Below are 15,140 nucleotides of genomic sequence, written 5' to 3' on the forward strand. Positions count from 1 at the left end.
GTTAATTTTAAAGAAAAAAAAAAAAATTTTTAAAAAAAAAAAAAAAAAAAGATCAGTCTATGATGAGAACGAGACAGGTCCAGACACACAGTCATGCCCAACGTCAGGACACAGCCGTCCACTTACTTATTGGCCATCTCAGTAGAAAACACATACACCACTTTGGCTGGAGTCTTCTGAGCAGGTACGGGCTCTGGGGCAGTAGTCTGGCCATGGGAGGGGGTGGAAGACCTGGGAACTGTAGCATTTGATGGGGTCATCGAGTGTGGTGTGTGCTGGGAATCCTGGGACTTTATGTGGTCAGCAGAATTACATTCTAAGAGAATGAAAAGACTCATCATACAGAGAAGAAAACTCCCTTTCTTCTGCAAACATTTATAGCATTATAACACAAACCCATCTTGAAAATTTCAAGGCACCTAGCTAAGAAGAAACCTCTTCTTCTTATAAAATTTCAAATATTCTTCTCCTTAAACGACAAAGTATAAAGCACTCTTCCCCCACCTCCTTACGTCTCCAACTATCACACATCCCTCAGAGATGAGCGTAAATGTCCCTCTTTCCTGGAAACCTTTTTGAAACCTCTTGACTTGACTGGATATCCCTGCTAATTGATCTCATAGCCCTCTTCCTTCTCTTATTTCAGCGTTTACCAAATTTTATTGCAATTGGTTGTTTAATGATCAACTTTCTAGGTGTACGTGATCCTGAGGACAGAAACTGTATCTGTCTTGCTGACCATGGTGTCTCCAGCACCTTGTGCAATGCTGGCACCCCTAACAGGTCTCCCAAAAACGCCCAAGGAAAGGGAGGGAGAAAGGGAAAAAGGGAGGGAGGACAGAACAATAGCCCAAGTTTTTATTTCTAATCTGGGTTGGAGTATTGCTCTTCCAATTCCTTGAGTACTAACTTCATGTTGTGGCCTACGGTCAAGATTTTCAGTCTTAGACTGCAGGAAAAAAGCCAGAACCACAGCTGTTGGTCCCATAGTCTTCCTGGCTCTCCCCATTTTGGTCCCAGTCAAATCTTAACCACATCTAGGACACTCACTCCTGCCACACTGGGATCAGCTGTGATAAACTCAGACCAGCACAGGGCCGCTGATGCTTCCTCTCAAGTCTACAAGTCTGGCAAAGTGGCAATCAGAGAGCCCAAAACCCAAGCCCTGGAGGATTACTCTGATGGAGAAGTGGAGGGTATGCCAGAAAAACTGCTTTGTGTGGGCCACTGGCATAGACAAACAGGAGCCATGGCTTGAAACTGAAGAACCACCACATGGAGGCCAGAACTATGCACAAGGATGTGGCTAGGCCTGTGAAACATCCTATCATGACCCCTAAACCACCTGCAACCTCAAGAGTGAGAACTCAACAGGGTGGTTCCAGACCATTCTCGGGTTAGTAGGATGACGAGCAGAAACAGTTCCAACATAAACTGTGAGAACGCCTGAATCTGACACCTAGTCTCCCTGCTTCGCTTATACTAGGCTCTGGCCTCCTTCAAATGTCAGAGGCCTTCCCTCAAGGTACCTACTTCCCTCTGAGTCTCAAAGATCTTATAGACATACCTTTAATGTCAGAGTCATCGTTTGGAGTCCCAGGATCTCTCTGATCAAAGGAGTCGGCGGAAATACTTCGCTCCCTTTTCCCCTTGCCCTTGGCACCATTTCCAGCCCCATTCTTCAGCCCCATGCTCCCACCTGGGCCAGGGAGTGCTTTAGGGGTATGGCCCCCACTCTTGGAGTCACAGGGGGATGGCTGGGATTGGCTGGCTGAGCCCCCCTGTTTACCCTGATTGGAGAATTTGGAATCCAGCTGGGGGTTTCCAGATGGGGACATCACTGTAGGGGGACGGACCATCACCTCCTGCTTTGACTTAGGGCTACTAAAAGAAACAAACACAAGGGGAGATCAGACCCCAGATGCAGCTGGTCAGCACAAATGGGGGAGAAGCAGTTTCTATCATGGGTTAAAGAGACCCTGAGGGCTAAACAGCCACGCCAGGTTCATCTCAGCTACTTGCTTGTTCCCTCCACCCCTGCTCCCATCCCAGAGCTACCAACAGAGAGGAGGATCAAGCAGAGTGGCCTGCCAGGTCTCGGGAACCCTAGAGTCACATGGGGACCCATCTCTAGGGCTTCTGTCAATAAAGGACAACGGTTTCTATGTACACAGAGAAGTGACTCTCACACTAAGACTAGCTCAGAGTAAACAAACAGGCATCGTTAAGATCAAAATACTACCCACCCCCAGGGCTGATGACAAGGAACAGCTGTAACGGGAGCCCAGCTTCCCTGCTGGAAAATACGAGCAGGGCAGGTCAGGGAACTCCTCCAGGATCCTACTCCCTCCCAACCAGCAGTGTCACACCCAAGTGATAAACCGACCACTGCTCCCAGGGGTGAGGCAAAAAGTCTTTTAAAATGACAATTTATGTACTGTGGAACAGAGGGAACGCTTCCCAGTGGGGTTCCAGGGCTGGTGTCTTAGTTCTTGGACCTCAGGCCTCCTCACTACTCCAGGCCTCGGATTCTTCATCTGCCAATGTTAGCAGATTACATGGTTGGTGTTTGAGGTTCTCTTGTTTGCACTTTGGCAAGGAGGAGGGTGTTAAAGAGGAGAGGTCCGGGAACTCTGGACAAAATAATAACAAAGGAAAACTAACAGATGCCTTGATTTCCCACAGCCTGTTGGCTGTTCTATTTCTCTCTATTAGCCTATTTTCTCTTTCCTTTCTATTCGGGTCTCACTTGTTTCTAAGTGGCACCCAGGAGTGTTTGTGGTGTGCCCAGGACATCCCCAAGGGGAGCAGGTGGAGGGCTGGCCCGTACCTCTGTGTGTTTCCTGATGGAGAGTTCCTCACTTTAGGGTTACTGGAATGCATTGATTGAAATCCTGAGCTTGCAGTCACAAACAGGGACGGGCTCACCGAGTTCCTCTCGGGCTGCAGCAGGAGCAGCTGTTGGGGGCAGTGGCAGGGGGCCACTGCTTGCCGGGTGTGTCCCTTAGCGCTGGCCGCCCGTGTGCCTTTTTCCTCTTTGTTTTTCTCTGCTGTGGAAGTGGGTCCTTTCCCCTTGCAGCTCCAGCATTCTCTGGGTGCGTGCCTCCTGCTGCCAAAGGAAAATCTCGCATCTCCAGGGCACACTACGAGAAAAGGCCACCCAAAAAAAAGTTGGGAGCAAAAAGATAGAGACATAAAACACCCTTACAACAGGATCCAGGTGGCAGCACTAGCCGACCCGAGGATGTGGCAGCGAGGTCACTCCTCAGCTTCCATCAGGCTTAAAGGAAAGGGCAAGGTTCCTATTCTGGCCAAAGGTGCTGGTGCTAAGGCAGCTGAAGAGTGACTAAGACTTTCATATGCGCCTCTCATCCAAGTGGCAAGTACCAGGCATTTGTAAGCAGAGGAGGAAAAACCGTTTTCTCTTTAGTCATACATTTCCCCTTATAGTTCTCTACTTCTGAATACAAGGCCCTCAAAAATGCATGTTTTTTTCTTTTTTCAATACAATGTTTTGAAGCCAGTGGGTACAGCAACTCCACAGTGACTATGTGGTATGCCAGCTCTGCTGACAAACAATGCCACTGACACTTAACAAATCCACCCCAATTTCTTTTTAAAAAAAGTTATTTTAGTTAACTTTATTTATTTTTTTAATTTGACCAGAGAGGGGCAGAGAGAGAGAGAGAAAGAGAAAAAGTGAGAAAGCAAGCTGCCAGGTCTGGGACTTGAACTGCTGTCAACCATGTGGGTGCTTAACCACCACGCCACCTGCAGGCCCCTTCACACCAATTTCAAACCATGAAACAAACTGATCAGGGCCTCAGGATAGGAGGACATTAAGAAAGGACTTCAGCATATCAGTTCTGCCCTCCTGGTTTCCAAGTATGTGCCTTGTGTTCTCACTGTCTTAATGACAGGGACTGCAGGCATGCGTAAGCATGCGAATGATCCACAATTCTGAAGGTAGAAGAACATCTTTGAAGGCTGAGATATGTTTTGAGCCAATTTACAAAGCTAATGTGAAGCATAAAGGTCAAGAAGATATTCCCAAACCAAGCTACAGAAAAAAAGGAGAAAGCCCTTTATTTAGGGAAGCCTAGATTATTAGGGAAAACTAAGTTTATGTTAAGTTACTGGTCCCTTCTGGGGCAGTCCCAGTACGTTTTTTTTTTTGTTTTGTTTTTGTTTAAAGAATTATTTAATTTTATAAGTTGTCATTATTTTATTTTTATTGATGTTGACCAGAAACAGACAGAGAGAAGGAAAGTGAGAAAGCAAACTGCCAGGTCTGGGACTCGAACCATGGTCAGCCATGTGGGAGTCCAGCTGCCTTAATCAACACGCCACCTGCCGGCCCTCCCAGTACGGTTTTCTTAAAATTATCATCCTCTCGCCTGCTCTCTACTTTCTGTATCTTACAATGTACAGGACTGAAGAAGAAAGATATGAGATGCAGGATTAGTGGCTAAACAATTAAGGGAGTTAGAAATAGCTAGGGTGCTACAGCTTACATATACTTTGAGAGACTCGAGAACTGGACTAAAATTGGAAGGATTAGTTATATTCTAAATTTTGGCACTATGATCATTGTCAAGTGTTAAGTATCTATTTCTTCATTTAGAAACTTACAAGAGTCCCAGCTATTTCACCCAGGCCATCAAAAGGAATTTATGAAGTTCTGAGTATACCCAATTAATTTTTTTTCCTTTTTAAATAAAGAAGTCAGCAAAAAGAACTAGAATAAAACATGGAATGTTTCTAATGCTGACCTCAGGAAAAAGTGTCCTAAGAAATATTTTGGTCTTGAGGGTCTTGATTATATTTACGGTTATATTTTTATCTCCTACTGCCTTTTGGCCTTTGTTTTTTGGTTTAGACTGCAAAATAGATTGTAGTTGTCAAATTTGATATTTTTGATAATAAACCATTTTGTAACCTCTCACTAAACATTAGGAATCACTGATAAAATAAAAGTAGCAACGAATCTTGCATAGACAAAGCCACTGGAAAACATTTATGTCAGAAAAAAAAAAAGCAGTTTATCACCTATACAGATCCCTTTTGCAACTTCTTTCACGCAGTCTGCAGTATACATTCTAGCACTCAACTGCACGTCATACTGAGTACTCCTATGTGTGTATTTTACCCCCCTATGAAGACGCTGTTCTTTAGAAGACAAGAACCTTGTTTTAGAGTTCTTTAGCTTTTCTCCCATACTCAGCATGATGCAGTAAGAATGGATCCTCTGTGACTTATTCAGCCTCTCCCAGGACGGAAATACCTGGCATTTGTGTTGCACTCTTCCTCCAAAGAAACTCAAAACATATTACAAATATCAAATCACCTGTTAATCTGCCAGGCATTTATGATAAGCTGGTGGCAAAGACTATTTCTAATAATAATGCTGTGAACACAAATCATCTTTATTTTCAAAATGCATCTTACAGTTTCTTCTTCTCACAATCCGCCCACCCTTGGTTGACAGGCATTCTGCAGATGAATGAATGGAGCACATGGGGCCCGAACGGCTTCTCCCAGGTTTCCAGTCAGTGCTCTCAGACCACAGCTCCTTCCTCTAAACCATCTCCCCATCCATTCCTTTGGGGATGAAGAGATGGCCCACGGGCTGAAACAAACACGTGAGCCCACCCAACAACTGAGTAAAATCCAGGTTTTTCAAACCCTAATCCAAGGTAGCTGAGGAACTAAATCGTCCCTAGCTTTAGCCTTTCTAACAGTAAAAAATAACTGTAAAAGATCTGCCAAAGATCTTATCATATAGTTCTGAAGAATAAAATCAGGCTCTTCAGCAAGTTAGTGCTCAACTGTTTACCTCTGGGGCCTAGAAAAGCTCTTCTACAGAATGATTAAAGCTAAATCTCCTAACTCCTCAGATCTACTCATGCAATGTTTCTCTCTTTTCTTCTTAAGGAATCCTTACGATTTTTACTATGTGTCGGGCATTGTTCTAAGCACTATTTATATTAGGTCGTCAGAAAAGTCACCATGCATTTTTGCATAGAAAAACATAGAGGGGCCAGCAAGTAGCATAGTGGTTAAAGCATTGGACTCCATATGGTCGACCACAGTTTGAGTCCCAGATCTGGCAGCTTGAAACTCATGCCAGGCGCGTGTGCATGCGTGTCCAAAATCCTGAGAGGAGAATGGAGAGAAGGGATTGTGGAGTGGCCATTCCCCAGGGGGCAATTTCTTGCTTTCTGTCTGTCTTTCTGGTGAGTGCACACGCCCTATAGCAAAAATCGCCACCCTCCAAAAAAACCCCCAAACAAATAAAAAACATAGAAAAATACATCATGAATTTTCCAATGACCCAATACAGGTTAACTCAGTCACAACCTCAAAGGTCCTACTACTGCTCCCATCTGAGAGGTGAGGACACTGGGGCTCTGACATGTTAAGTGACTTGTGGCAGAGCTGCCATTCCACTGGGCACTCTGGCAGCGCTTGTCACTGCAGGACCAGTCAAAATAGGGACTCGGTGGACCAGGGGAATGCTTAGCAGGACAGTAAACGCCACGCTGACTGCTACTACCCTCCAGCAAACTCACTGGCTAGCTCTGTATGACGTCACTTCACGCATTCTAGACTGTCTACCACCTTCCTCCCTCCCTCCCCATGCGCAGTGCTGGTCTTGCTTGGTAGATCCACATCACCAAGCTGTAAGTCCTCACCACCAAATACACATACCAGTTCTCATTACCGTCTATCCCTTCTTTCTTTTCTAGTATTGACCTTTATTTATTTATTTATTTATTTATTTATTTATTTTTAAGGATTTTTTTTTTTTTTTGTCATAAGAAACTTGTGCTTGCCAGAAAGAGATGAGAGAGGGAAAGTGAGAAATCATCCTCTTGGGGGGATAGGGGATGGCCATGCCACAATCTCTTCTCTTCTATTCTCCTGGGATTCTGGTTATGCATGCACATGTACTTGGCGTGATGTTCAAGCTGCCAGGTCTGGGACCAGAACTGTGGTCAGCTATGTGGGAGTCCAGGGCCATAACCACTATGCAACCTGCTGGCCCCTAGTTTCTCTAAGGTCAATCCCACAAGTTCAGGCCCATCCCTTCTAGGCTTCTGAGAGCTCTAATTTTCTCCTTTGGCCATCTCCTTTATTTCTTGTGTCTACTGGATCTTTCCAACTGATATTTAGATACACTAGGATGTTTCGTACCATTTAAAAAATACATTAAAGCAAAGTGAACTTCAGCACCCTGTGCATTACCCTTCAGAGCCAAATTTCTCCACAGAGCTGACAGGGTAGAAGGTCTCCATTTCCTCCCTTGGCATCTACCTTCTAACCATTTTAAACCAACTTTCACTCCGAGGTCACAGAGGCCACTAGTTTTGTAATGTCACCACAGGCCACTTTTCTAAACTCATCTTACTCCATCTCTTAGATCATGCCAGTTGGCCACTTCCTTTGGAACTCTCTCTTCTCCTGATTTCCACAGCACCATACCTTCCCAATTCTCCTGCCTCTCCACTCTCTGCTTCCTCTGGAGGCCCCTTCACCCCGTCTCTAAAATGCAGAGTTCCTCAGGACTGTACTTGGGTCCTCTCCTCTTCCCACTCTGTGAACTCTCTCCATGCCAGCAGCTCCCAAATGTAGATGTCCAGGAGCTTGTGTCCTGGGGACCTGTATCCACAGCGGCCTGGGCTCTCCAGGTGTCTCAAACCTGACAGGATCAAACAGGAATTCTTCATCTCTGGGTAGCCTTCCTTCTAAAACTATTTTCTACATCTTAGTAACTGGCTCTTTTATGCACCTAGTTGTTCATGCCAGAAATCTGAGAATCATTCTTGACACCTCTTTCTCTACCCCCAACCCTCCCCTATCCGGTTTGAAGGTTTCTGTTGAATGAATGAAGTCTCAACTGAAGTGTTTCTTAGAGAGAAAGGATTCCTGAATGCCACCAAGCTGCATATGCGAAATTCCTCATTACACTCTTTTCATAACATCCTGGGGTTTTCCTTCATAGTATCTTTCATGTTTGTAATAACGTGTGATCATGTGACCAGTTACATAATATTTTTCTCTCCTACTGGACCATGTGTGCCACAAAAGTAGGGACCAAGACTGACTTGTTCATTCTTGTATTCCTAGCACTTACTCAACATCTTGCATGTGGTATTTGCTCATAAAATATCTGTTGTTATCTAAAGGAAATGAAATCAGCATGTTAAAAAAAATAGCTGCACTCCCATGTTCACTGCAGTATCATTCTCAAAAGCCAGGACACGGAATCAATCTAAGTGTCCATCAAAAAATGAATGGAGGGGACTAGCAGATGGCACAGTGGTAATGTCACTGGACTCCCATATAATCAACCACAGTTCAAGTCCCAGACCTGGCGGCTTAAAACTCATGGCAGCTATGAGTGCATGCATGGCCAAAATCCCGAGGGAAGAATGGAGGAGAAGAGATTGCAGTGTGGCCATCCCCCCGGGGGGTGGTTTCTTGCTTCTGTCTCTCTGTCTCTCTCTAGCAAATACACGTGCCCTGTAGCAAAAATCTAAAAAAAACCCAAAAAACAAAAAACAAAAAAGAATGGGTAAAAGAAAACATGCCATGTAAACATGTTGGAATACTATTCAGTCTTTAAAAGGAAGGAAATTCTCCTTTGAAATGACATGGATGAACCTGTAGGACACTCTGTTATGTGAAATAAGCCAGGCACAGAAAGCCAATATCACATGATCTCTCTTCTCTGTGGGATATAAAAGACTTGAACTCATAGAAACAGCAGAATGGTGGGGACCTGGGACTGGGGAGGTGGGGATGAGGGAGATGGGAGGGGGGTCCTGAGTGATATAAAGAAAACAGTCTGTTTAATAAAAGCTGAAGCCACTTTCCCCTGAGGCTACCTTTCTAAGGCAGGCCTGTGCTCCAGGGCTGTCACCCTTCGGTACTCACCAAAACCCCGAGGGTCACGACACTGCAGTGCTCATCCTGGGGGTGAGTCCAGGAACCCTTCTCTCAAAGGTGACCCTCACCTGGAAGAGGATGCAGTAAAGGAAAATAATTTCTAAGTGGATTTAAAAACCAAAACAACAAGAAGAAAACCACAGAATGCTATCAATTTGTGAAAATTTAATTTCCTATTTATTCTAAAATATCAGTTTCAAAGAAAATTGTTATCTCCCATGTGAACGGAATCAACTCCCAAGGGTAGACAGCCAATCTGTGGCTAGGTCAAGGCCCTATAGCTCTCCCTTCTCCCCGATTACACATTGTATTCTCAGAGGCTGGAGAAATACCGGGTCACTGTAAAGTCATGATGCATTTTTACATAGAAAAATAAGTCGTGACTTTCTGGACAACCTAGTACTAAAGAACAAATAAAACAAGTTTTACTATCTTTTAAATGTTTGAGAATTTAGTTGGGAAAACAAACCCTTACATTTCTGTTTCTGCCATTCTCTGTTGATAAAGAAAACTTAAATCTGGCTGTAAAGGTAAAGAGACAAAATTCCAGATTTGCTTTTGAATTTACAAACTGAAGAACACGGTTCCTTCCTACTCTCAACTGTGACTCTACATGGCAAGCATCCAGAAAGAAAAAGTATTTCCATATAATTTTGGGGGAACTTAGGGCTAAACAACCTGGCCAGATTGTTTCCTTTTATTTAGTACCCACTGTGTGCAAAGCAGTGCTGAACTGAGTTAGATTAAGTTAATAAAATACTCAGTTACTGGTCAAGAAGAACAATTTCCAACATTAGTCCTTGTAAACTAGAATTATGACATCCAGACTCCCCCTTTGCCCAGAATTTATAGTTCTAAAATTATAAGGGAGAACAAAGATCCAGATCGCCTTAGGGCCAAATTACTTAGGAATCTCTAAAAAAAGATTCTACGGGATGAATATGAAGTGGTAAGTAAATTCACAAATAATTCTGACCAAGCTGAGTTACCTCTATAATTCCAATTTCAACTTTTTCAATGATACTTTCCTACTTCCCTGCTCTCAGAAGTCAAGTTTATTAGACCTATGTCATGTTTAACAAATCTCATTTCTGTGCTATGACCACTACTCCATAAAAGGCATAGTATCAAACCGAGAATGTGGACCTAGAAGGACTTAGGATTCCATTCCAAGCTCATTCTTAACTTCTGACATGTCAACTACAAAACGGCTTCTTCGCAGAAAAAGTATACAATAGGAAGAACCAATCTTTTTTTAAAAGAATTGTTTAATCTATTATTATTATTGTTATTATTTTAACTTGACCAGCAAGAGACAGACAGATAAAGTGAGAAAGCAAGCTGCCAGGTCCTGAACTCAAACCATAGTCGGCCATGTGGGAGTCCAGTGCCTTAACCACCACACCACCTGCCAGCCCTGGAAGAATCAATCTTTAACAGACATGTACAGAAACCCTGGTTCCAAATGAAATGCTAATGTATGTTTTAGCGCCCCTGGGGTGAGAAATGACTCTTACTGTCCTTCAATAGTTAATGATACCTAGGTAAGCAAATAAAAATTTGTATCAAGTTAAAGAACTTGGACAAAATTCAAACATTCAAAAATGAGTTTGAACAATGACTACCCAAAGTATTATTTCAACACAAATAAGTGTCCCTTTTCTGTGAAATTCTCCTTGATTACAAATTATCCCCTGTATGTCCTCCATGGCCCCACAGTACTATACTTACAGCACTACTATAACACTTAGAAAACCGTAACCCTGCTATGTGTATCCAGGGAACTCCCTGAGAGGTCTTAGCACCTGACACTCAGTAGAAACTCAATAAATGCTGGTTGATCCAGATATTATAATGAGCTTAAAGCTTGCCATATTGCTACCCTTACCTCCCAATGATGACATGGGAACTAACTGACTAATTTCTTACCACCTGCCTTTCTTCTTAGCCCTACGAAGTGAGTTACCATACAAATCTCTGCTTGCAGAAAAGTATAAGGTAACTGTATTTATAGTTCTGTTTTGCATTGAATTTGATGACTTTGCCTTGGGAACTGCTAAAATAATGAGCAAATACAGTCTTCATTTACAAGTTATCCAACAGAAGCAAACAAGTATCGAACACACTCAGATTCAGTCATAAAAATTAAGGGCTTATCATGTTCTTTACCTTTTAAGATGTCCAATTTGCTCTCTCTTCTACATCAGGGCACCGAAGAGCTTCCCTAGAATGATCTCTGCCACCCAAACAGAAGGGAATTTTTAGGTCAAAGTGGAGTGACAGCGGCTAGTCAAGCATTCAATCCTATAGGGTTAAGGAGAAAGGAAAATTCATACACAAATTCACATTGATTCCAAAGAAAACCACTTATTTCCTAATGCTCTGTGGGCAAAACAATACTTAAAAGAAGGAATAAGAAGAAAATAATTTGGTCAAAAACAAGAAAGGAAGGCAAAAACCATAAAAACTCAAAGTACAGAAGTTGGAGATAGGGATGCTGCAGCCCAAATAGATCCCATTGAGGATGACCCATGCTAAGGGGTGATTGGGGCCTTCGAAAATGCAAAATTCACCAGAACAAAAGCTTCATTTTCCTTTTAATCATTGTTTTTAACTTTTGCTACAATCAAGAACAGTTACCACAGGTTGCAAAATGGAGTTTTGTTTCATGGCTTTTCTGCGGCTCTGTTCATAGTACAGAGAGATACGGAAAATATACAAAACCTACAATACAAGTGGCCATGAGATAACTTAACTTTCCAAAATCAGTGGGTTTAGAGTATGAGTTATTAACTTGGGATCGAGGTCTGTGGATATACCCAGAGAAGACAGTGGCTGTGAACTTGTGGGGGGAATCTCGGACCTTCACTGTGACTAACCTGTAAGTAAAAGCTAGCAAGCATGGTCTTCATGTGAATATAAGCAACAACCCAGGACAGGATTCACAATCCTATGACTGTGTCACCACTAGAAACCACAGGACATTTCAAGTCACATCACAGTTGTTGAAGGTATCTATTTCTTTCTTTCTTTTTTTTTTTTTTTTTTTTAAATTTCCAGAGAGCACATGAATGAGAGTGGGAGAGAGGCAGGGGAAGAGAGAGAGAAAGAGAGTGGAAGCTCCTCCCTCCCATGGGAGATAGTCCCACTGCAATCCCTTTTCCCCCATTTCTCCCTCCTTTTGGGATTTTGGGCACAAATACACAAGTGCTTGATGTGTTTTTCAAGCCACCAGGTCTGGGATTGAAACTGCAGTTGGCCATCTGAGATCTAGCCTCCACCACCATGCCACGGGTTGGCCCAAAGATACCTTGACCTGCGATGTATACTCCTTACTACCTCACAACTACAGTCCCATCAGACCTGCAGCTACATTTATGGTTTAGTGTTACAAAGCAGCACATATATTACTACATTACAATTCATATTTTGGTAACTGTTTCCATTCCTTTGTAATTTCATATATCTTATTTTGTGCAGGAATATTTTCTTAAAAAATCTTAGAAAGGGTCCTATACTTAATAAGATTGCCTAAGGGAATTAGAGGCCAGAAGAGGTGAAAAATCCCTGATCCAGACCAAGGAGTTTCTAAAGACTATCACCACAGCCACCAAGACAGAGTGCCAACACTATGTCACAGCTGAAGAAAATCAAGCTGCCAGGAAGTCCAGACCACACATATTTAGGGGTGGCACAGCTTAGGTTAGCGCTTACAGCATCTACCTTCCCCCTCTCCCATGGGGAGCTTTGCTTATATTTTCTGCAGTTGTCATCATTCCTGTCTTCCCACCAACTGGAGAGAGGTGTAACTGTCACAAAAGCTGAAGTTGGTCTGTTAGTGAAGCAGATTTTTAAAAGTGACCCCCCGAAATTGGGCTCCATAACCTCTCATTCTTAGTGGTAATCAAAGCGCTTTGTAGGCAGGCATTAACTTGCTAGGTTGAACTGCAGTTTCGAATGGTGAGAGCAGCTGGTATCACCATGTTATGTAGATGGGAGAACTGGGGACTAAATATGAAAGATTTGTTCAAAGTCCCACGTAAGTCAAATGGGAGAGCTAATATCCTGATTCCCAGTTCAAGGCTCTAGTCATAGTATCAAGTCACCAGGATCAAATATTTAGTTGATTATCATGCTTGTGAAACCTCCGGGGCTGTTGGTTTTGTTTTGTGTTTGTTTTCTCCTACAAGCCAGAGGGCATTTTATTTTGATTCATAGGAGCAGACACTTCTGAAGGCTATGGGGAAAATATCCCATAGAATTCATTTCAACGTATATAAGTAATTTTCTGCTTTTGCTAGTCATCTAAGAATCTAGGTTGGGAAGCCTTCACTGGAGAGTCAAGTTACATACTACGGACACTTGCCTTATAAAAAGCGAACTATATAGAATTTGTTCTTTCATTTAGTCAATGAGTTCCCTATCTTTCTACCGTATCGTTTGAAAATATTATCATCTCACAACGCAGCTACTGCAAAATAATACTAATGGTTCAATACCAAATTTCTAGATCATGAAACAACCAGATGTCATACATACTCCATCTCAACCTTACATTAAGTTTCTCTTTTTATCCAGCAATGAATGGAGACTACATTCCACAAAGCACTCTTACACCATTTCACTCACAGTTCCTCTTATTAACTTATCTGTCTTTAATAGTTTGGGTCTTTTTCAAGAGTAAATAAGGAAACCTTTTTAAAATTTCTACCGAAGACCAACATCATTCACATAATGGTTTCTTCATTGCTGCAACTTCCCAATCACTAGTCTCCAGTCAAAAACCGAAACCAGCAGGACAAACACACTATACAATTTTCAGACTCAAAGTTTGTTTTTTGTTTTTTAAGGTTTTTGCCATGGGACATGTGTGCTCACAGGAGAGACAGTGAGAGGAAAAGTGAGAAATCATCCCCCACAGGGGATGGCCATGCAGCAATCCTGTCTCCTCCACTCTCCTCCTGGGATTCTGGGCATGCACGCACACATGCTGTGATTTTCAGGTCTTCGGGTCCAGGACCCAAACCTTGCTCAGCCAGGTGGCAATCCAGCCCCATAACCACTACGCCACCTGCTGACCTCCAGTCAAAGGTTCTAAACTCAAATGAGTCTTACCCTTTAACAGCCTTTTGCTTTTCATCCCATTACTCAATGTTACTTTTCCTTACCATAGGCTAATTCTAATTCAATAATTGGTGCTCCGTGCATAAGAGCTGAAATCTGTGTCCCAAAAATGAGTATTTAATTCCGAATACAGCAAATGGTAACAAACACTCAATCATACATCACTGACCAAAATGTAACTCTTTTACACAGCTACTCAATCATTTTTGTAAGGATTTACATGTTTGCCTTAACCAAAGATTAACTTTGTATCATTCTTTCTCATCTTAGGGACCCTTCCCATTAAGATAGTTATGTCCATTTCTCCGCATTGTCTAATAACTTCATTAGTTCCCGACTGGACTCCAATTAATGCTCTAAGTAATTTCTATCTTATTCTTCTTATCCTCCTGCAGACCAGGGTCCTTGGAAAACAGATTTCAGACCTCTTCCTTCATGCTTGGTAGCCTTCACATAAGGCCCCTAAGCAATACTCTTGCAGGCCTCTGGCCCTTCCCTTTCCTTCCCTCTGGACAGAACAACCAACCCTGCTGTTGTTTTCTTTAAGATATCTCCATTTCACCAGGCTTACCCAACACTAACCAGTGACATCTTAATATTGTCTGCAACTTTCAAAGGCCAGTGACTAGAGCTCCACTTTGGAAATCACTGGTGTGTCCCACGACCCCCACAATGACTCAGTGACCTAGACGTCGCCAACTCACCTGCTGGAGCTCTTTACTACTCGTACAGTCTCCTTAGCATTCACCTCCCCCATCCTTCAACAAGTCACTGGCCTGCAAAGTCCCCTATCCCTTTCTATTTATTTCTGGGGTCCTACTGACCCCACCAAACTCCATCTGAATTCTCTTGTTTAGCTCTCCATCTCGCCCCTCCAATGCGCCTTCATCCAGGACCCTGGGACCGTCCAATCTTCTCCTTTAACCTCTCCAAGCACTGCTTGGGACACAACCTCTAAAAAATCGAGAGATGCCCTGTCTCTCCCCAATGCTCGGGAGGCACCCCCACCTCCCCCCACAGGTTCCTCCAGACTCAACTCACTAAATCCGCATCCCCGCCCCCCG

General features: G+C 43.1%; 1 protein-coding gene and 1 pseudogene across 5 annotated transcripts in view; one reads left to right on the plus strand and one right to left on the minus strand.

Moving 5' to 3' along the window:
- Positions 1 to 15,140, minus strand: part of BCL9 (BCL9 transcription coactivator) — a 115,242-nt gene that overhangs the window by 12,961 nt on the left and 87,141 nt on the right. For 2 of the 5 annotated variants that reach the window (XM_006157151.3, XM_006157150.3), the window contains exons 2-6: positions 11,122 to 11,256; positions 8,941 to 9,020; positions 2,831 to 3,143; positions 1,568 to 1,884; positions 127 to 316 (exon numbers count right to left, since the gene is read on the minus strand). In XM_006157151.3, the coding sequence (XP_006157213.1) occupies positions 127 to 316; positions 1,568 to 1,884; positions 2,831 to 2,883 (560 nt within the window). In that variant the 5' untranslated portion in view covers positions 2,884 to 3,143; positions 8,941 to 9,020; positions 11,122 to 11,256. Of the gene's footprint in view, positions 1 to 126; positions 317 to 1,567; positions 1,885 to 2,830; positions 3,144 to 7,485; positions 7,703 to 8,940; positions 9,021 to 11,121; positions 11,257 to 15,140 lie in introns of all 5 variants that reach the window. The other 3 variants (XM_014591087.2, XM_014591086.2, XM_006157152.3) reach the window with 3 other exon arrangements.
- Positions 3,942 to 15,140, plus strand: part of LOC102476794 (malate dehydrogenase, cytoplasmic-like) — a 46,103-nt pseudogene continuing 34,904 nt past the window's right edge.

Source organism: Tupaia chinensis, unplaced genomic scaffold (assembly GCF_000334495.1).
Source record: "Tupaia chinensis unplaced genomic scaffold, TupChi_1.0 Scaffold000529_1, whole genome shotgun sequence".
NCBI lineage: Eukaryota > Metazoa > Chordata > Mammalia > Scandentia > Tupaiidae > Tupaia > Tupaia belangeri.